Genomic DNA, 22,938 nt, shown 5'->3' on the forward strand with positions numbered 1-22,938 from the left:
CCTCCCCCCCCCCCGTGCTTTTCCTGGCTGGAATGTGTCCCTGGACTGCATAATGCCTCTTCCTTGTGTCTCTGTGTAAATGTATATCCTTTGCTCCACCCACTTTTGCCTCTGGCCCCACCTACCACTGGCATTTGGCCCTTGGAAGGCTGCCCAGAGGGGAATGCGGCCCTTGGGATGAAAAAGGTCCCCAATCCGAGGTTCAACTCAAAACGCTTCTGGCCAGTCTTTGGCACCTGGTCCTCCATGCTGGAATGTGCTAGGAGTATGAGGCCAGAGTCCCGGCCAGGTAGCCAACGTCTCTGCATCACACCTCCCCTTTCAGCTGCTACCAACGTTGGCTGGCAAAGGCAGCACAGAGAACAAAGGCAAAGCCGCAACATGGGCAGGCAGATTAAAACTAAGGAAGCTGCAGCAATGACTATTTCTGGAAAAAAGCCATTACTTTCAGGAAGTGCCCGGGAGCTGTTGCTTGATCAGGTTCAGCCCAGGAGAAAAATGACAGGGACCATCTGATTCATTAAAGCCACTACTGATTCTTCAGGCACAGCTCTTTGACCAGACGTGAAGATTAAAAAGGGGGAAAGTAGAAGAGGATGGTTCTTGTCTGCGTCAGTGGCTGCTGCTAAAGGAGTTTTATTTGTAGCTGAGGGTCCCAGGCTCTGCCAACAGTGGGAGGTGCAGAGGCCACACTCTGCTTGTGAGTCACTCCAGATGGAAACAAGTTGTTCTAACTGGAGGCAGCAGCGCCCGGCAGCAAGCGCCAGAATGACTTCTGCATTGTCGCACTTTCAGCCAAACGCCTCCGCCTGGCTTTGGAGAGGTTCGGAGATGATGAGACCACATCTAGCTGGAGGCAGGCCCTATTTGCAAGACATGCTGAAGATATTTTCCCAGCTGCAATAGGCACGTAATTTGGGGACGTAATCTGTGATGTGGCATAAGAAGTTCCAGGAAGGAGGGAAAAAAGGACCATCAACCAATTTTGAAGCTTTTTGTCTTGATCAATCACCTGCTTTTCAGTCAGTGAGCTAATTGTTGTTGTTGGCTTCCATGTGTCTTGGGAGACGATGCAAGTCAAACTGTCAGAGAGTTACAGCACCTGCTGTGGCTGTAGAGACAGACTTTACTGCAGGTGAGGCACCTGAAGGCAGCTGGTCTTGCCTCTACATGTGCACCATGACATCCCACACCTGTGGCGTCTGCTTGGTGGTGGTGGGTTGGCACCTCCCTCACTGGGGGCTGCTTAAGAAAAGCACCTGGGCCCCGGGGGAGCATGCATCTCCCCGAGGACACTCCTGCTTTGTATTTTATATAATGCCAATATATTGTCATCACTACTAGTATGCTAATATCCTGTTATATCCTGTAAGGGGCTCAAGGAGACATATATGGTTTGCCCTTTCTCCATTTGATCCTCACAAGAACCCTGTTGAGAGACAGTGAATGGCCCAAGGCCACCCAGTGAGTTTTCTGATTTGAACCCGGGTCTCCCAAGCCCAACACTCTAACCCAGGGGTAGCCAACGTCATTCCCTCCAATGTTATGTCCGTGCCTTATGAGTCAGTTGACCCTTCTGAGCAGTGCTTCCTGGTTCTGTAGAATATCCTGAACCTATGACCCTTACGTTTCTGGGTTTGTTTCCTGTCTAATACCTTTCCCATACGTCTACTCTTTGGGCTCAGGGGATTAATGTTATTAGCTCCCATCATCCATGACCATTGGGCCATGCCAGGTGGGGCTAGTGGGAGAAGGGAGTCAGATCATATCCATAGGCAACTGGCTGCAATTGGGAGCCCCCCCCCTCAAAAAAGCCTGCCATCCTGCAGCCTTAGGAACTGCAGTGCCTCTTCCTGCTTTAGAGAACAGTTAGTGCCATTGTAACACCGCCTGCTATTTTCCACTAAATTAAGGTAAATGAAGGCTGCTGGTGCACTGGAACTTGTGTGGAGGAGGGCAGCCAGGATGGTTGCATGTCTGGAGACTGTGCCTTGTGGGAAGCAGCTGGAGGAAGGATGTGTTTGCCATAGATGGGAGGAGGCTTGGGGGACGTGTGGTGACCATCTTCAAAGGTCTCCCATGGAAGATGGAGCAAGCTTGTTTTCTCCTGCTCCAGAGGCTAGGACCCAAGCCAATGGTTTCAAGTTGCAAGAAAGGAGATTCAGGCTCAACATCAGGAAGAACTTTTCTGACAGCATGAGCTGTTCAACAGTGGAATGAACTCTCTCGGAAGGTTGTGGACTCTCTGTCAGGAACCCAGGCTGCCGTCTTGATAACACAGCACGCAAGTTGTAATTAGCTTGAAGATTTATTGTAATACAATTAGTCTCAGACGTCTAACTGAGCGTCCGTGCCTTATGAGTCAGTTGACCCTTCTGAGCAGTGCTTCCTGGTTCTGCAGAATATCCTGAACCTATGACCCTTACGTTTCTGGGTTTGTTTCCTGTCTAATACCTTTCCCATACGTCTACTCTTTGGGCTCAGGGGATTAATTGCCTCCTCTTCCGCTGAGGAAACACTACCCCTCCTGCTTTCTGAAGCTGCCTGTGCTTCTTGAGCGAGCTGGCTTCTCGCCCTCCCACTCTCTGCTAATGCCTTATCTACATTTCATTCCGTGTCAGAGGGAGGGGGAGGGGGACTGCTCCCAGCTGTCTGGCTGCTTCCTAACTCTTGTTGTTCCTCTACTTGGGGCAGATGTGTTCACGACACCATCCCCTCCCTTAAGATTCTCCTCCTCCTTCTCCTCTTGTTCCTCCTTCCTCCGAGGGTCGCTGTCTAGGCCTTCCCATCAGTCCTCCTCACTCTCTTCCACTTCCCCTTCCTCTTGAGGGTTTCCCTCTGTTTCGAGCCCCACTCTGCCTCGTTCTCTTCTTCTTCCACCCCCTCCTCCTCCTCCCTCCACCCTCTTGGTTTGGGTTTGTTGGGGTACCAGCAGTGCAATTCTGCCTGTAACGTTTCCAGAATCCTCCCAAGAATTTTCTTCATTCCCATAACCTTTCCAAGACACTAAATACTGCAATCTCCTTCCCCTCCAGTGAGAGTCCAGCAACTGCAACACTTTGTATTCTGCTTCACCTTCTATCATTATTGATGGTGGGGGGTGCCTCCTTAGGTGCTTGGTATGGGTGTGCAGGAATCACAGGAGACAACAAGGACCTGTGAAATACAGGGTGTATCTTCATGGAGATCGGTAACTGAAGCCTGAATGACACTGGGTTAATTTGCTCCACTACTTCAAATGGTCCCACCCTCTGAAGGTCCAACTTCCGGCACCTCCCCTTGTTAGGCAAGTCTTTGGCAGACAACACCACCTGGTCTCTCACCCTTATCTCCGTGCCGTGCCGTCTATGCTTATCTGTCTCCCTCTTATATGCGTCCTTAGCTTGCTCCAACTGCTCTTGTAGTAAGCTGTACATAGCTGCCAGCTCTTCTGCAAAATGTTCTGCGTCTGACACTGACATGCCACCATCCTGCACCGGTAAGGCACGTGGGTGTTGTCCCAGGCAGGCAAAAAGGGGAGTTTGTTGGGTAGACGGGTGTACTGCGTTGTTGTATGCAAACTCTGCTAGGGCCAACTTGTTGACCCAATCGTTCTGTTGATAACTCATGTAACATCACAGGTACGGTTGCAAGGTTGCGTTCGTCCTTTCTGACTCTCCATTTGTCTGTGGGTGTCTAGCGGACGTGAGGCAAACTTCCACCTTCAGCAGCTACATTAGTTCCCTTCAAAACTGGGAGGTAAATTGTGCTCCTCTATCTGAGCTGACCTTCAAAGGCAGCCCATGCAGCTTAAACACATGTTCCATGAAGAGATGTGCCGTCTTCTGTGCCGAGGGTAACTTCTTACAGGGCACAAAATGCGCCATTTTAGAGAACAGCTCCACCACCACCCATATCACTGTCTGCTTATGCGACTCAGGTAGGTCAGTGATAAAGTCCATAGCTATTGCCTCCCATGGTCCTTGAGGTGTAGGGAGCAGTTGGAGTAGCCCTGCAGGTGCTTTGCGGGGCTTCTTGGCCCACTGACAAGTCTCACATGCCTTTACATAATCCTTTGTTTCTTCCTTCACCTCAGGCCACCAAAACTGTCTTGTCACTTGGAACAAGGTTTTGTACTGTCCAAAATGCCCTGCCATGGAGTTGTTGTGAAACTGTCTCAGGACCTTGGCATGTAGCTTGCCTTCTGGGACATACAGCGCTTTCCCCCTTATACAGCAATCCCCCTCTTTCAGCAAAACCTTCCACCGCTGTGTCTCTCCTCTGTATTGCCTCCATATTCCTCCTTGCAAACTCATCCTCGGCAGTGTGCTTCAGGAAGTCGGGCGTCTTGGCTACTGAAACCGCTGATAACTGTATCTGTTCTAGCTTGAGAATGTGCCTCTCTCCCTGATATTCTGGCTTCCGGGAAAGAGGGTCTGCTCTTTGGTTCTGAGGACCCGACACATACTGCACTCTAAAGTTGAATCTGGCAAAGAACTGCGCCCACCTGATCTGCCTCTGGTTAAGGTGTCCAGCCGTCTGCCAGTGTTCAAGATTCCTGTGGTTGGTGCGCACTATAACCTGATGTTGCACGCCCTCTAGGAAATGTCGCCATGTTTCCAGAGCGTGCCAGATAGCAAGCAATTCCCTCTCTCATATGTTGTAGTTCTGCTCTGTCGGCATCAGCTTGCGCAAGTGGAAGGCACACAGTCTGATGGCCCCGTTCTCATCCTCTTGCAGTAGTACTGCCCTCAATGCCCTGTCAGATGCGTCAGTCTCTACTATCATATGTCAGTGTGGGTCGGGATGTGCTAGGTACTCTTCTGAGGCAAACATGGCCTTGAGGCTCTCAAATGCCCTCTGTGCCTCTTTCGTCCACTGGCAGGGTCTCTTACCTCTTAAGCAGTCCATGAGAGGAGCCGTCAGCCCTGATTATCTTGGTATGAACTTACGGTAGTAGTTTGCAAAACCCAGGAACTGTTGCAAGTCTTTCTTGGTTCTGGGTTCCTGCCACATCACCACTGCCTGCACCTTGGCGGGATCCATGTGTACTTCCTCAGGGGTGATGTGGTAGCCCAAGAACTCCACCTCTGTCACATGGAACTGACACTTTTCTAACTTGGCATACAACCAATTTTATCTGAGCCACTGCAGCACCTCTTTCACATGTTTTACATGCTCTTCAGGGGTGTCTGAGTAAATCAAAAGATCATCTAGATAACACAACACTGTAGAGTCCACCAGACCCCCCCCCAACACATGATTGATGAACGCCTGGAACATCACAGTTCCCAATTGTAATCCAAATTGCATGACTAAGTACTCAAAACTGCTGTATCTTGCACAAAAGGTGGTCTTCTACTCATCCCCCGCTGTCACCCGTTTCAGGTAGTAAGCCCCCCTCAAGTCGAGCTTAGTGAAGATCTTTGCCAATCTCAACCTCTCCAGCAGGTCCCCGATGCGTGGCAGGGGATAGCGATTCTGGTACCTTGTTCAGAAGCCTGTAGTCATTGCAAGGCCTCAACTCTGAGGTGTTACATTTCTTCACGAAGAGCACAGGGGCACCCTCTGGGGCTCTGGATGGACGGATGAAGCCGCATGACAAATTCTTCTCCAGAAATTCATTTAATGCTGCCAACTCCACCTCTGACATGGAGTACAGCCGGCTGTTGGGTAGCTGAGCCCCCAGCAACAAGTCGATCTTGCAGTCGTAAGGCCTGGGGGGGGGCAGTCTGTCCACTTCCTTCTCACAGAACACATCTCTGTAAGGCTTGTATGGTGGGGGCAATTGTCCTTCTTCCCCCATGAGGAGCCTAAGACCTCTGCCCTCTAATCTCCACCGAATCTGGTACTCTAGCCCCTAGACAGTGTAGGTGGCAACAGGCCGACGCGAAAGTTATGGATCCGTGTCGGGATAGCCATGTCATTCCCAGTACTACGGGATAGGTGGCTAATCTTGTGATGTGGAACAATATTGTCTCTTGGTGGCCAGGTAACTCTAGGCCTACTGGACTCATGGCATCTGAGATGCGCCCCGACAACAAGGGGTGCCCATCGGTGGTCTGCTCTCCCTGGAAAGACTCTTAAAAATCCACTCAAAAGCATAGAATTATGACCTCAATGGTTATTAGCGCCCTAATATTACAGTAAACAATAAGAGAAAACTAGAGCTTAAATGGTGGTCCAGGGAGCCATTAGTAGGCTCTGATATATTATCAGATGGGCTCTGAGGTTATAATGAGAGTAACAAATGCAAATACAGAAAAAAATGTTTCTCGGTTTTTAAGTTTCCACCACCTGCTGAAGAGGCAACCCATTTCAACTTAACAAAAACAGTTTGTCTCTTCAGCAACAAAAGCATCTTTGGTGGACACTTCAAAGAAATCCCATATTTTGAACACAAGCATGGCAAATTGGTTTTAATTCAGAGGGGTAGACAATGAAGAAAAAACAGACCAGAATAGCAAACAGCACAACAAAGTTTAAAGTCTCTGCACAGGAGCAGGAATTGCCCCTTTCTATATTCTCAGATCTGCCTCTGATCTCCAGACAAGCAGGGATCCTACCTTATATCCACCTATACGATGGTCAGGCTTGAATTCCCTGCCATTCTTCAGCCAATGCAGTGAAGGAGTGGGTGTCCCACTTGAGGGGCACCTAAACTTCACGGTCTTGGCAGCGGGAACAGCATGAAGCTTCTTCTCCATCTTCTCAGGGTACGTCCAGTAAGGCGGAATGGCTTCTACAGGAGACCACCCCCACCACAAAAAAACAGACAGAGAGACAGATATGTGAGTAAGTTGGGGCTTATCAATATTTAGCACATCGTGAAGGGGGAAAAGCTCATGGCACCAGGAAGAACACATCCCGTAACTAGAAAGTAGCACAATTCTCCCTTCACAATTGAATTAGGAGCCCTGCTGGCCACTGGGTTCTGGCTCCCTGCACCCCAGGACAGATGCTCAAGGGAAGCAACTTCTAGATGTTGAAAATGGGACACTTGCCCATCTTTCTTGGTCCCCAAAATCAAATGCCACTGTGGAATTAATCCTGTCCCACTTCTGTTGCTCTACTCTCAGAAGGGACAATTTACTGCTGAGGGAGAAGACGAGGTCTTTGCCAGCACCCTGGGTGCCTGTTTCCTACCTAGCCTACCGGTAGGCACTAGGAACCTGCTGGCCCTTGGGCACGAGAGGGGGGCCAGAGGCTGGAAGGGGTTGCAAGAGCCACACTCCCCACCACCAAGGGAGAATGAGTAACTGATCCCCCACAGGAGGTGGAAGCATTGCTAAGTAGTTTTAGGACACTTCAAGGGCAAAAAAAGAAAGGCATCACAGGCTTCATAGAATATTGCCAATGGACAGATTCCAGCTGGAAAAGCATCACTGCTACCAAGAGAATTTGAAAAATAAAAATCCTGGCTGTGTTCGTAACTGACAAGTTACATTAACTGATTACTGTCACACGTACGATTTGGTCTGGAGTTATCTGCCTCCTTCTCCTCCGAGGAAGAATCGTCATCATCGTCATCGTCTTCAGCAGATGGAAGAGCATCTAGAAAAGGAAGTGGCTGGAATCATTTTTGAGTGGGCAGCAAGCTAGCCTGCAATGATGCAGGAGAAGGGAAGCTGGCTCTCTGAGCCCCACACATTTACCTTCCTTAACAAGGATGATGGTGGGCACTTGCCTGTGGGATTGTATTAGTTACACCAGTGTTTCCCAACCTTGGGCCTCCAGCTGTTTTTGAACTACAATTCCCATCATCCCTGACCACTGCTTGCTAGCTAGGGATGATGGGAGTTGTAGGCCAAAAACATCTGGAGGCCCAAGGTTGGGAAACACTGAGTTACACCAATCATACAACTGCACTCATTACCTATTTGCTTCCAGACCCAGTTCAAAGTTTTGGTGATCACTTTTAAAGTCCTGCATGCCTTAGGTACCTCTTGCCCCTCCCTAAGATCATGGGCCACTCTTCTCTGCATCTCATCTAGGGTGAAAGAACATTTGAGTAGAAAGAGAGAGAGAGAGAGATCCTTTGCAGTGGCTGCACCCAGATTGTGAAGTGTGCGTGGCTCCCTCCCTATTTTGCTCTGCTTCTTGAATACAGTTTTATTCCAGAAGGCCTTTTCTGAATATGACGGCTAATGTCTTTATGTTTTGATTTTAACTGCTGACCCCTGACTCCTTGGTGAAATGTTGTTTTGGTAGAATTCCCATGGTTAAATGTTGTATGCTGCCCTGAATGGTGCTTTTGCACCAAGATGGCAGGAAAGAAATTTTAATAGGGGAATCTGTCCTGAGTACCTGGATCTGTTGGGCTGCTTGGTATGAAAATAAGTGGGACTTGGGAGGAGAAAGAAAACCCCAGGACACCACTGAGGAATACATGAGTGGGACTGGGGCCCCCAATGTACTTCCCAGCTTGCCCCTTTTTTTCATTTTTCATTCTGAGATGACCCCCTGCAGGCAAACTTGCTGGCCTTGGGGGCTTTGAGTTCATCCACACTTACTTACTTTTTGCCCATCTCTTTCCAGGCACAGCTTTTTAGTACTCAATCAGAGCAAACGTCCATTCGGATTTCCCATGGATTACTGTATGCTCCAATGGAGTACTAGAGAGACGATTTTTGTGGGAAAAGCTCTCACACGGAGCTTAAAAGTGCAGGCTGTGCCTGGAAGGAGCGGATGAAAGTTATGTTTGGACAAGCCCTTCTTTCTGCTTTTAGGAACTCTGACAGGCTCCTTGTGGTAGGGATAGGGCCTTACCACTCCTCACCTGCCTGCCTGCCTGCCTGCCTGCTTCCTGCCAGTCCAGAAGATGCTGGCAGGTTGCCCTGGAAAACTTAGCAGGTGAGGAGTGGGGATGGGGGACACAACTGGAAAGAGTTGGCTCTGCCTGCCATTGGCTCCCCCTACTGTTGGCCTCCTGGCCTTCCACCCTACCCAGTCTCAAGCAGACATTTTGGCTGGCTCCCAAAGCCAGTCAAAGTCTGTGGATCTTGTGGTTGGGTTGGTCATTCAATATCCTTTCAGGAGTATCTCGTCTGTCACTCTGTATTGATCAGCAACCCTATCAGCTTGAGATAAACAGCTCAGCACAGGAAAGAATTAGTCTGGGTCATACCATCTCAGACAGGAGACAGAAGATCACATGCTTCTGGATTTATTTACTTATGGGGGGAGGGAGGGGGAAATCCATAGCTTGTCACAAGGTGTCTAGAGTTCTCCTTTGCTATCTGTTTTTTTAAAATGGGAAGGTGTTCTGAAATGAAAGGTTCTCCTCATCCCCAGTCTGCTATCAGAAATTTGAAGCAGGGTGGCCCAAGAAGAGTTTTATCTTGTGATAAATTGCCTGTCTAGATAGAACCTTGCAATGGCCATGAGAGTCAGCAAAGAGATTTCCCCACCCTTCAATCTGCAGCCAGAGTGGGACTCAGTGTTAGTCCTACTCAGAGTAGATCCACTGAAGTTAAACTTGTCATAGTCTCTTCAATAGGTCTACTCAGAGCCAGACTTAGTTGAATACAACTCACAGTTGTATTGTGAAATGTGGTATCCTGGCACACTACACAACTCAAGCAAATCTGTGTAATCCCTCATTCCGCAAGGAATTATTTGTGGGAAGAAGAACAGAACAAGGCAGAAAGCTGAAACTTTACTCACAACCAATGGAATTCTTATTCAATTACCCCACCCCGCTGTCTGAGCTTTTGTCAGGATTTGCCCACTTTGTATCCATAAGGACTATAAACTTGAGCCTAAATAAAAGAAAAACCAAGATTCTCAAGAAATGGAGTATTATACAGTTGGCACTGTAGAGCCATGATAACCACATCATGCCCAATGCTTTCCGCTCCACCATAGCTTCTCCTCAAACTGGGTTTGCCAGTCTCTGTGGCACCTTCATAGAATCATAGAGTTGGAAGAGACCACAAGGGCCATCGAGTCCAACCCCCTGCCAAGCAGGAAACACCATCAGAGCACTCCTGACATATGGTTGTCAAGCCTCTGCTTAAAGACCTCCAAAGAAGGAGACTCCACCACACTCCTTGGCAGCAAATTCCACTGTCGAACAGCTCTTACTGTCAGGAGGTTCTTCCTAATGTTTAGGTGGAATCTTCTTTCTTGTAGTTTGGAACCATTGCTCCGTGTCCGCTTCTCTGGAGCAGCAGAAAACAACCTTTCTCCCTCCTCTATGTGACATCCTTTTATATATTTGAACATGGCTATCATATCACCCCTTAACCTCCTCTTCTCCAGGCTAAACATGCCCAGCTCCCTTAGCCGTTCCTCATAAGGCATCGTTTCCAGGCCTTTGACCATTTTGGTTGCCCTCCTCTGGACACGTTCCAGTTTGTCAGTGTCCTCCTTGAACTGTGGTGCCAAGAACTGGACACAGTACTCCAGGTGAGGTCTGACCAGAGCAGAATACAGTGGCACTATTACTTCCCTTGATCTAGATGCTATACTCCTACTGATGCAGCCCAGATTTGCATTGGCTTTTTTAGCTGCCGCGTCACACTGTTGGCTCATGTCAAGTTTGTGGTCAACCTTCAAGCACAACTGAACAAAATCTGAAACACTCTCCTGGAAGCACAATTAGCACTTCCTGCCTTAGATGTGTGCTCATTGTACTGTGACTATCCTGGGAATCTATTAGGTGTAAGTAATTCCTTTGACATGAGCGAGCACACTTTTGCCCTGCTCTTAACAGCTGTGCTGTCTTTTGAATGGACAACAACTCCATCCCTGTTCTTGGCTTTGTTGGTGGAAAGTCAATCCAGTTGGAAAATTTCCATGGAGGCCTGGACTATAACAGCACCTAAGGAAGCCTCCTGCAACCACTCTGGGACCAGCAGCCAAGAAAGGAGCAAGAGGAAGCCGCCTCTCCAGGAACTACAAGGTGATGGAGGTCTGAGCTCCATCAGAGGAGGGAAAGGCCTGGTCTTCACCTGCTGGTCTACCAGCAAGGAAAAAAGCCTGCAAAGATGCCATCAAAGATGCGCCTTGGAACTACTCCTTCATACTCCCTTCATACAGCTCCCTCATACATCAGATCCAAGGAAGAACTTGAGTTAGAGCAGGTGACTTGCACTCAAGCACTTTGCATGTGAATAATTGAGCAACACCCCAAACAACCCTGCAAGAGGCAGATTAAGCTGAGAAGCAGTGAGACTTGCTGAAGACCAAGAATCCAGAATGGGGTTTCCTTGCAGCCAGACTGGATACTATCTGCTGTGCTAGAGGTGGGGAACTTGTGGCCTTCCAGGTTTTATTGGATTCCAACTCCCGTAAGCCCCAGCCTGCATGGCCAATGGTCAGGGATGATAGGTGCTGAAACATTTGGAGGGCCTGAGCAATGCCAACACTAGTTTGCTGCCCCTCATCCCTGCGGTTGCCTGCTACAAACCTGAGACGTTCACGGAGAAGTAGGTGGTCTCGCTTCCAGAGGGGCTGTTGGTCATGCAGGCATAAAGCCCTGAGTCCTCTGGCACGGCGTCCCTAACCTCCACCTCCTCCCCTGTGATGCGCGTCCGGTTGTTCTCCGAGAGCTGGACCCCATCTCGTACCCAGTTGATGCTCTGCACATCATCCCGTAGCCGGCAGCGCAACTGGAGGAGGTCACCAGGGTGAGCTGAATATGACTCCACTTCAATGCTTGCTTTGGGCAGAACTGGAAATGTTAGAGGAGACAAAGAGACAGAGAGGGAGGGGGGAAACAAGGGGGAAGCAAGGTGTGAGTGGTTTATCGCAGATGCATTACTCTGGCAGCATGCAAACACTGGGGAAGAAGGCATCCCTCCTACAGTTGTAAAACACAGCCCTCAGCTGGCATGCAGGTCGTTTGGAAGAGCGGAGGGAGCAAGGGTTGGGGGAGGAGGTTTCCATTTTTATTACTGACACAGGGCCATCAATGTACACAGTGCTCTGTTTTTAAAAACTTGTTATCAGAAATGAACTGCAGCCACAAAGCATCGTGCTACAATGGGCAAACGTCTAGATCTGACCCAGCCCAAGACTAGAAGGCAGGACGAGATGGGAAACCCAACTCTGGCAGGAGGGGCACCTACCTGAAGCTCAGCAGCTGGCAAGCTGGCTGCTCTACAGCCTTCAGAGCAAGGAGGGCATAGAGGCAGCAGGGGTTAAAAGCAACGCAAAGGATTAAAGCCTGACCGACTGCATGGGCTGCACTTGGATATAAACTTCCCCATTAAGTCACTGTTTGCTCAGTGCTCTTGGTTTCCTTGCACAATTGTGGGGCAATGTAGACATATGCAGATCAGCATGTTGTAAAACTGTCCCTGAACTACATTGGTTCATTTGCAGGTGAGGAGGCAGGGATTGCATGTTTAAGTATTTCTCCATAAAAACAATTAAATGCACATTGAAAAGTAGATTTCAGGGAGATGAGTTCTACTCCTGCTTTCTTGCCTGACACATGAAAGGAATTGTTTCCAGGGAAAAATAGTTAACCTTGTCACCACAACTGCACTGATACACTCTAAGAACAGTTTTACTGTCGCATCTACTGTTTGCTAGAAATAGGACCTGGCAAACAAGGAAATCACCAGTGTTTGGCTGGAACACTCATTTCACCATCATGAGTTATTTGCTGGGTTTCTTTATTGAACTGGGAGGCAGACTCACCATCAATCACAACTCTGCTATTACTTACATGATCATTTAACTCAGGATGAAAGAGGTAGAATAAAAACAGCTGATTTTGCTGGGTTAACCAACTCAAACTTACTTCAACCTCCATATTACCTTTATGCCTGTCAACATTGTACTTTGAAGTGAATTCAGGTGGTGATATCCCAAGGCATACTGCAAGAGGGTAGGAATATTTTATTTAATGGAATTTATTGACTGACTGAACCCAAAGTGCACTCATTAATGGTTCCTCGTCATCCTGGGGAAAAGTGACAAGCAGGGTGCCACAGGGTTCTGTCCTTGGCCCATTGTTGTTCAACATCTTCATAAATGACTTGGATGAAGGAATTGAGGGGATGCTCATAAAATTTGCAGATGCCACCAAACTGAGGGGGGGGGGCTGGCTGGCTAATGCTGCAGAAGACAGAATCAGAATTCAAAATGACCTTCACAGATTGGAGAACTGAGCCCAAGCTTAAAAAAAAATGAATTCCAGTAGGGACCAATGTCAGGTTCTGCACTTAGGCAGGAAGAACCAGATGCACAAATATAGGATGGGGGACACCTGGCTTACTAGCAGTACATGTGAAAAGGATCTAGGGGTCTTAGTGGACCACAAGCTTAACATGAGTCAACAGGGTGATGCAGCAGCAAAAAAAGCTAATTCTATTCTAGGCTGCATCAACAGAAATCTAGTGTACAGATCAAGGGAAGTAAGAGTAGCACTCTATTCTGCCTTGGTCAGACCACATCTGTAATACTAGGCACCACAAATTAAGAAGGATGTGGATAAGCTGGAAGATGTACAGAGGAGGGTGAACGAGATGATCAAGGGTCTGGAAACCAAGCCTTATGAGGAATGGTTGAAGGAGCTGGGTATGTTTAGCCTGGAAAAGAGGAGACGGAGAGGAGATCTGATAGCCAAGTTCAAATATCTGAAGAACTGTCACATGGAAGAGGGGACAAGCCTGTTTCCTCCTGCTCTGGAGGGGAGGACTCGAACCAATGGCTTCAAGAAAGGAAATTCTGACTAAACATTCAGAAAAACTTTCTGACAGTAAGAGCTGTTCAACAGTGAGAGGCGGAGAGGTGGACTCCCTTCCTTGGAGGTTTTAAAGCAGAGGTTGGGTGGCCTTCTGTCCTGGATGCTTGAGCTGAGACTTCTGCATTGCAGAATCTATGATTCTTTACATTTATATCCCACCCTCTTCTGGAGTCCAGGGCAGCATGGAACAAATAAATCTTGTGGAACAATATTCAATACCATGGCACCTTGGGTTAAGAACTTAATTCGTTCTGGAGGTCCGTTCTTAACCTGAAACTGTTCTTAACCTGAGGTACCACTTTAGCTAATGGGGCTTCCCGCTTCCCGCTGCTGCCACACCACCGGAGCACGATTTCTGTTCTCATCCTGAAGCAAAGTTTCAGGATTTCTGTTCTCATCCTGAAGCAAAGTTCTTAACCCGAGGTACTATTTCTGGGTTAGCGGAGTCTGTAACCTGAAGCGTCTGTAACCTGAAGCGTATGTAACCTGAGGTACCACTGTAATTCAAAAGCGTTTGGAATTCATATTCCAAAATGGAGAGGTTTTTTGATTCTACAGTTTCTGAAACAAGGCTCCCACCTTTTCCCCTTTAGTATCTTAAAACCTATCTAGTTAGTTGGACTCTGCCCCCCATGCCTACCTTGCACACCAAATATGAAGGTAGAAAAATCCTGTAAGCTCATAAAAGTTACCAACTGCTTACCAATGTTAGCTATTTGTGATGTAACACAACACTGATTTTCTGGGTCTTTAGGCTGCCTAAATATGAATTTTATTCCCCATATTCAGCACAATGCAACACTCAAGGAAGAGACAGCAAATACAACAAAGCTTCTTCCTCTTTTTCTGGTGGAATCCATCATTTTAGCCATTAATTGACAGAAACCTGACTTTGGTGCTTGGGATACTGATTTCTGAGCTATTTGCTGAATTATTTGCCTCCCTACAACTCTAAATTAACTCCTGCTGAAAATAAGAGGGAGGCAGCATCCTAGGCTGGAATCTGATGCCAAAATTATTTGACATTATCTGACATTATTTGAGAAAGGAAGGAGAAGGATTGCCATTAGGTTTGGGCTCTTGACTGCAATCTCAAACCTTTTACAGAGCAGAGCCTGCCAGATTAGAGCCAGCCTTCTCAGTGGTAGAATAAACGCTCAATTCTTGGTATCTTCAGCTGGAACTATCTCAGGTAACAGGGCTGATAAAGTCCAGGGCTGGAGGAAAGAGGTCTAGATCAGGGTCAGGAACCCATGATCTGCAGATGTTGCTGGACTATAGCTTCCACTGTCCTTGACCATTGGCCATGATGACTGGGGCTGGTGAGGTGTGAGCAATTGACCCTACCAGGGCTCTGGGGGTCTCAGGGATACTGCATGTTGGCACGAGGCCTGCCTTGGCTCACCTTGGGGCTGCTTGCGTGGCACTTTGTCCTTGGGAACATCAACGGGAGGGTAGCGAGTGTGGGCCTCCCTGCCCATGGGAAACTGAACAACATGAACTTGGGCAAGGGACACAACGCTGCACTTGCCAGTTCACTTGTTCTGGTGAGAGGCATGAGGGAGCGGTGTGCAGAACAGAGAGCTTCTCCCCCATCACTCCCAAACTGTGCCCCAGGAGCAAAGTATCACCCAAACAGGCCCCCTCTCAGCTCCACTGTTATTCCTCCTCCATGCCGGGTTCTGTCCAGAACCTTAGAAGTTGAGCTTCCCCATCTACCCTTTTGAGCCTGTTATCACAAGAGAACAGAGCTTGGGACAATGCAACCCTTTCAAGTTCTGGCATGCTGGTGTTAAAAAGTTATAAAAAATGGCCCCATTGCCGGGAAAGGTTGGCTTCAGGGAAGTCTGCTGTTATTAGTTTGCCGTCCGGAGAATCCCAAGCTTGAGAACAGATGAGAAGCAGCTGCCACAAAACCCAACATTTGTTTGGAGAGCACAAAGATATCTTTTTTCTTTTCCTTCCACAGCTCTGCAGCTTGGCTCTGCTTGCCCTCAGTCTGCCTTGTTCCTTTCTAAAACCAGAATGGAGGAAAAAACAGAAAGGGAACAAAGTGGAAGAGAGGAATGCTGAGATGGTGTATGAATCTGTTCCAGCTGATCTTGCCATTGCTCCACGGAATGAATTTTCACTTCCCTCAGAATCCCCCGATTCCATTCATTTCCTTTTTTTAAAAAAAACAAAGTTTCTGTCCCTTGTGGGGCTATAGAAAAGTATATTAATATGAAGCCAGGGCCCACAAAAGTCAGAGACTGCAAGCCAGAAGGATCTTCCACATGGCTAAAAACACCTGAGCTGCAGGGTGGTGTGCAAAAATTGAGATCAATGTACAGTGGAACCTCAGGTTATGTACCGTCCTCCTTATGAACGTTTTGGGTAACGAGCTCCCCTAACCCGGAAGTAGATGCTCCTTGTTGTGAACTTTGCTCCAGCATGCGAGCAGAAGTCGTGCGCTAGCGGTGCAGCAGCAACGGAAGGCCCCATTAGCAAAAGTGCGCCTCATGTTAAGAATGATTTCGGGTTAAGAACGGACCTCCGGAACGAATTAAGTTCATAACCGTAGGTACCATAGTAGAACAATAATATTTATATGAGTAGTTTACCACAAAAATAACACTTAAGGGCGATGCTTAATACTTCCTTTTCCAGCCACCATTACAGCAACATCCCAGAACAAAACAGGCTTGAAAAGCAACAATGTGCTCCTTTACGTGGAACCCCATCAATTCAAATTTGTTAATCAAACTTTAATTCATTAAACCACCAATGAAATGGATTAATGCTTGGTTTACAGCTGTAATTTTAAGATCAGGATGAAGGCACAGCACACAGCCCTTAGCTCCTTATCTCTAGAAGTTGAAACAAACAGTGACCTCGGATCATGAGGCTGGTTTGGATGAATAAGCAATGAGAGATACACAACAGAGTTTAAAGTAGTGAACACACAGAGGCTGCATTCAGAATCAAGGTAAATGATGGCTTATCACGATACTGGGAACAAGCCACAGCCTCACTTGGCATGCAACACTAAGCCAAATCATGGTTTATTGAGAACACACAAGTGTACAGGCTCACAAAGAGGAGATTGTGATTCTTTTGGCCCTTCTGCAGTTCTGTGGCTGCTGCTGCGAGTTAAGCAATGGTTTGGATTTGCATGTCACCGAAACCCAGGCTTGTGGTTTCCCTCTTCTAGGCAAGCCATTAGCTGTAAACCAAAAACAAACCTTGGTGACAGTTTGTGTTTTGCCTGGAGTGGCCCCAAACCATGAGAACAGACAACATGCTAAGCCAAACCATGGATTAGCTCACTGGAGCACAGCAGCACGGCTGGAGGAGTAAAGCAGTAGGGTTTTCTTCTCTAAGTATCTGTGTGTTCATGCTAAGCCATGGTTTGGCTTAGTGTTACATGTGAACCACATGACACTGAGCCCTGGACTCACATGTGCCCCTTCGCATTTCAAGATGAAAAGGAACATACTGGAGCCCAATATTCTTGGTATACATTACAAAGCATCTCCTGCTCCCTGGTTTACACCAAACTGCAAGGCTTCACCATTCAAATTTCTTTACAAAACCTTGTCTGTGACTGTAACTTTTTCCGCTGAGTCCTCTAGCTTCTCTGTGGTTCTTCTTATGGTCAATCCCTTCACACCCACAGGGACTAACAAAGATGCTGCTAGTTAAATGCCTCTTAATCTCTCTGTGTCTGTGTCTGTCTCTCTCTCTGTGTAATACCGGTATATTAAGCAGTTTTAGCCTTTTCAGTTCCCAAAGAGACCTGCTGTCCTCAAACAGAGCTGTCAAGGGCATCCGATTCCTGATGTACCCCTCCGCCCCTGCAGACAATGTCTGGGGAAGAGCACCCCTCCCAGAAGGACATGAATTATGTACCCCGTGTTCCAAAGTAAGATTTGAGGGCCTCCTGTTGCAAACATAAACATTTGACACCATTTGAGCATTTAGCAATGCCTGGATGCTTTTTTGATTTGCAGACATCAGCTTCAAGGAGCACAGGTGGGGTCACCATGTCTCAAAAGTCAATGAAGCTTCCCTTCCCAGCACTGTTCTGTACGAAACTGCCATGATCAATGCCTTTTCTCCCTGTGATAGACAGCTGTTCTCTGCCAGCACCAGCTGATGAGACAAGGAAGTCAGAGGGCAAAGGCAGGCCACTGGCCTTTGAGAACCCAGAGTGCAGGCTGGTCAAGAGGCACAGTGGGAACGCAGAGAGAATGTCGTCACAGGTTAATGACCATATCCAGCCCCACCAGCCCCTCCCGCAGAAGGGAGACAACGCCATCTAAGCCAGAAGGTGCAGCCTCAAGGTGCCTTCAATGGATTAGTGGTTCCAAAACATCTCTGCTCACCATCTCTGCTCAAGGGACTACTTCATAGTGTTGCTTGAAGACCAGTGAGATATGGTTGGAAGAGAAGAGTTTGGATTTGATATCCCGCTTTATCACTACCCTAAGGAGTCTCAAAGCGGCTAACATTCTCCTTTCCCTTCCTCCCCCACAACAAACACTCTGTGAGGTGAGTGGGGCTGAGAGACTTCAGAGAAGTGTGACTGGCCCAAGGTCACCCAGCAGCTGCATGTGGAGGAGCGGGGACATCAACCCAGTTCACCAGATTACAAGTCTACCGCTCTTAACCACTACACCACAAACAGTGTAGAAATAAAATTGTCAAAAAATTAAAGTCACAGCCACCGCTGCCACATTGTCCTCAGAAGCCAGCAGTTACTCAGCATCTTTTCTCTGCAGCTCCACAAATGAGGTCTTCCCCTCTTTCTTTGGGTGCTGACCATTCTCAAAGAAAGGGTCATCAGAGTCCCTGGGCTGGCAGTGGAGCCTCAGTCTGCTCTTCAGGTTGCTTAGGTGACGGGCCTACTTCCTCTTTGCAAGGTACCAATCCTACACTGGAACTAAGCCAACAACAGTGGTACCTCGGGTTAAGAACTTAATTCGTTCTGGAGGTCCATTCTTAACCTGAAACTGTTCTTAACCTGAGGTACCACTTTAGGTAATGGGGCCTCCTGCTGCCGCCACGCCATTTCTGTTCTCGTCCTGAAGCAAAGTTCTTAACCCGAAGTACTATTTCTGGGTTAGCGGAGTCTGTAATCTGAAGTGTCTGTAAAGAGCCGACTGGACCGACTGCAAGCACACCAACATGCCCCTTCCCTTCCCCAAACCCTTTGAGACAGGCCAGACCCAGGAGAAATGCTGTGGCTTTTTCACTTGGGCACGCTAATTTAGGGGAATCCCCTTTGATCGCTGGGCTCCATCAGGCTCCAAGGGCTCTTTGAAACTTAGCGCAGCAGCCAGGTGCAGCTCTGATCGGAGCAGCGCACAGTCCACTGGTGGCCAGAGACGCCAGCCCCCTCCTCACAGATCCTCCTCTGGCGGCTCTTGAACAAGCCTGCCCCCCCCCGCCCCCTTCCCCATTTCCAGCAATTGTTTAATAAGCCAGATGATCTCTCTGGGCTTTTGTGTCCGCCCCTATTGTGCAGAAAGACTCAAGAGACGCCTCAGGCAGATCCAGGCCTCTGAGAAAAGCTTTCGTCCTTAACAGAGCCTCTGGTAATCACCAGACAGTTCGCATCTAGGAAATTACCATAACACTGGGCAGAAAGCAGGACTCTTCTCTCATTCCCACAGATTTTGGGGGGTTGGCAGGAAGGGGGGAACTGGTAGGAGATAGGAAGAGTAGACTAGTAGTATTTGTACTTTTTAAATAAACTGTGCCTGCTTTCCTATTAAATACTATCAAGAGTATACATATATGACCAACAGGAATTTAAGTAGGCATCATTTTCCTCTCTGTTCTGTATTTGATACATGCATCAGTTTCTATACTGCTGCACTTAGTTTTCCACCAAAAACGACATTGTTCCTCTCACTGTCCACAGCATTGAAATTATGTAATTTATGCAATCAATTATGTAAACTACAATGTCATTACATTATCCCACCCTGTTCAGCCACAGTGCTAGACTAATTTCCATTCTGGACATGGAACGAGTAAGAGAAATTCAGCAATCTCCACTCTGGTTTTCCTTGGAATTCACCAACATCGCTAATCATAGAATCATAGAATCATAGAGTTGGAAGAGACCACAAGGGCCATCGAGTCCATCCCCTGCCAAGCTAATGACCCAGCATGTCCCACTACTGGAATTTGTGCAATAATAATGTCAGCTGTGGGCTGGGGGAGGAGAGGAGAAAATGCCACATGTGCCTTGAGCAGGTTCTGGCACTATGGCTTGTCCTCTTCATCTGAGCCCCATCCACATGACTGCCTAGAGGGGGAGGCGGAGAAGGAAGGAAGAGGCTCCTGCTCCCTGTCGCTCTTCCAGTGAGGAGCTGTTTCCACTATTCAGGGGTGCCCTGCTGCCGGGTGCTCTGGGTGGGACCCTCTTCCCATGCCTAATTTGTTTGCCTCTGGGCAGAATCCACACCACCTCCTAGAGCAGGTTTTCAAGCTTTTTGGGTCCACGGTTCCCCTGACCAACTGCATTCTTTCTGCAGCTTCCCTGTGGGGCTTAGGAGCTCAGTTATGTCCCCCTTGCCTGCAGAGCCGGCAGCCCCTCACCCCTTTTCGAACACCCTCCCTTGCGGAGTGGTCCCTCAGCCCCTTCTCCCTGGGACTCCTCTGGGCAACTGCAGCTGCTACCCCGGTCTCTGAGCTGCACCCCCTCCCCGCCCCACAGGGGCCTGGGAAGAACCCAGGGTGGATTTGATTTCAATCACTGGTCAGTAAGACTTGATTTAAATAAACTGTATGTACAAGGGCCACAAAAAGAATCCAATATAGAACAATTTCTGGAGAAAAATGGATTGAAGGAAATTTCAAGTGAGAGTAAAGCGCTTCTGAATCAGAAAATAACAGAACAAGAAATTGAAGGTGCCATTCAAAATATGCAACTGGGCAAATCTCTGGGGCCTGATGGATTGACTTCCAAATACTACAAAGCTTTAAAGGAATGGATACTACAACCTTTGAAGGAAGTCTGCAACGAAATCCTTGAGGGGAAAAAAGCACCTGAAATGTGGAAAGAGGCTTATATCACGCTTATACCGAAGACAGAGACTGAAAAGACCCAACTTAAGAACTACCGCCCAATTTCCTTATTAAATGTGGATTACAAAATTTTTGCTGATATTTTAGCTAAAAGACTAAAAAAAGTTTTGATGGGGGAGATCCACAGGGACCAAGCAGGCTTTCTCCCGAGAAGACACTTATCAGACAATGTAAGGAATATAATAGACATTTTGGAAATGCTAGAAGTTAATATAAATACAAAAGCTGTTTTGATATTTGTGGACGCGGAGAAAGCCTTCGACAATATTTCTTGGACTTTTATGAGAAAGAATCTCCAAGGGATGGGGGTAGGTCAAGGGTTTGAAAACGGTATAGGCGCTATATATTCTGAACAAAAGGCCAAACTTATAGTGAACAATGTGATTATGGAAGAACTTAAAATAGAAAAAGGGACACGCCAGGGGTGCCCAATCTCCCCATTACTTTTTATTTCGGTCCTGGAGGTTTTGCTGAATATGATAAGAAAAGACCAGCTGGTTAAAGGGGTTCAGGTTGGAGCGAAACAATATAAATTGAGAGCATTTGCAGATGACTTGGTACTTACATTACAAGAGCCAGAATCTAGTACTAAAAGGGTCCTGGAATTAATTCAAGAATTTGGTCAAGTGGCAGGGTTTAAATTGAATAAGCAAAAAACTAAGGTATTAGAGAAAAACTTAACAGTAACTGAGAAAGAGAGGTTTCAGAGGGAGACGGGTTTAACGGTGGTTAAGAGTGTTAAATATTTGGGGATTAACATGACAGCAAAAAATTTGAACTTATTTAAAGATAACTATGAGAAATGTTGGAAACAAGTGAAAAAAGATTTAGAAATTTGGTCGAATTTGAAGCTCTTCTTGTCGGGTCGAATAGCAGCTATAAAGATGAATGTATTGCCTAGAATGTTGTTTTTGTTCCAAACATTGCAAATTGTGGACAAGATGGAGTGTTTCAAGGGTTGGCAGCAAGATATTTCTAAATTTATCTGGCAGGGCAAAAAGCCCAGAATAAAATTTAAAATTTTAACTGATGCATGAATCAGCAGCTTTCTGCTGGTTAAAAGACTGGCTGCTGCTTGAGAACACTGACATTTTAGAATTGGAAGGTTTCAACAATTTCTTTGGTTGGCATGCATACTTGTGGTACGACAAGGTTAAGGCTCATAAAGGTTTTAAAAATCATATTGTCAGGAAAGCATTATACAATGTCTGGATTAAATATAAAGATTTGCTGGAGAACAAAACTCCAAGGTGGCTGTCACCAATGGAGGGAAAAGCTTTAAAAAAACTTAATACGGAGTACAAGTGGCCAAAATATTGTGAAATTTTAGAACAGGAGGGAAACAAGTGGAAATTGCAGAGTTTTGAGAATCTAAAAGACAAAGTGCGAGACTAGCTTCATTATTATCAAATATTGGAGGTTTATAAGTTGGATAGGAAAATTGGCTTCCAGGTGGAAAAATCAAAATTGGAAACAGAGTTGTTAGAGAAGAAGAGTTTGGATTTGATATCCCGCCTTTCACTCCCCTTCAGGAGTCTCAAAGCGGCTAACATTCTCCTTTCCCTTCCTCCCCCACAACAAACACTCTGTGAGGTGAGTGGGGCTGAGAGACTTCAAAGAAGTGTGACTGGCCCAAGGTCACCCAGCAGCTGCAGGTGGAGGAGCGGGGAATCGAACCCCGTTCCCCAGATTACAAGACTACCGCTCTTAACCTCTACACCACACTGGCTCTCTAGTTTAGAACCCAAAACTAAGAATTTGTCAAAAGTGTATAACTTGCTGTTGAAATGGAATACGCAGGATGAAACAGTCAAATCAGCTATGATTAAGTGGGCACAAGATATTGGTCATAACATTATGTTTGCTGACTGGGAAAGGTTGTGGACCACAGGCATGAAATTCACGGCATGTAATGCCTTGAGAGAGAATATTATGAAAATGATTTATAGGTGGTACATGACCCCAGTCAAGCTTGCAAAAATTTACCACTTATCAGATAATAAATGTTGGAAATGTAAAGAAAATGAAGGTACATTTTTTCACCTCTGGTGGACATGCCCAAGGATCAAGGCTTTCTGGGAAATGATATATAATGAAATGAAAAAGGTATTTAAATATACCTTCTTGAAGAAACCAGAGGCCTTCCTCCTGGGTATGGTTAGCCATGTGGTGTTAAA

The 22,938-nt window shown here is 47.1% G+C and overlaps 1 protein-coding gene and 1 long non-coding RNA gene across 4 annotated transcripts in view; one reads left to right on the forward strand and one right to left on the reverse strand.

The window, feature by feature from the left end:
* Positions 1–22,938, reverse strand: part of FGFR1 (fibroblast growth factor receptor 1) — a 112,125-nt gene that overhangs the window by 41,042 nt on the left and 48,145 nt on the right. For 2 of the 3 annotated variants that reach the window (XM_079954980.1, XM_079954979.1), the window contains exons 3-5: positions 11,393–11,656; positions 7,450–7,533; positions 6,546–6,721 (exon numbers count right to left, since the gene is read on the reverse strand). In XM_079954980.1, the coding sequence (XP_079811106.1) occupies positions 6,546–6,721; positions 7,450–7,533; positions 11,393–11,656 (524 nt within the window). The remainder of the gene's footprint in view (positions 1–6,545; positions 6,722–7,449; positions 7,534–11,392; positions 11,657–22,938) is intronic. The other variant, XM_079954981.1, reaches the window with a different exon arrangement.
* The window catches only part of LOC307204014, a 125,951-nt gene that overhangs the window by 37,722 nt on the left and 65,291 nt on the right, over positions 1–22,938 (forward strand). The gene's annotated exons all lie outside the window — the stretch shown is intronic.

Source organism: Podarcis cretensis, assembly GCF_951804945.1.
Source record: "Podarcis cretensis genome assembly, chromosome: 15".
NCBI lineage: Eukaryota > Metazoa > Chordata > Lepidosauria > Squamata > Lacertidae > Podarcis > Podarcis cretensis.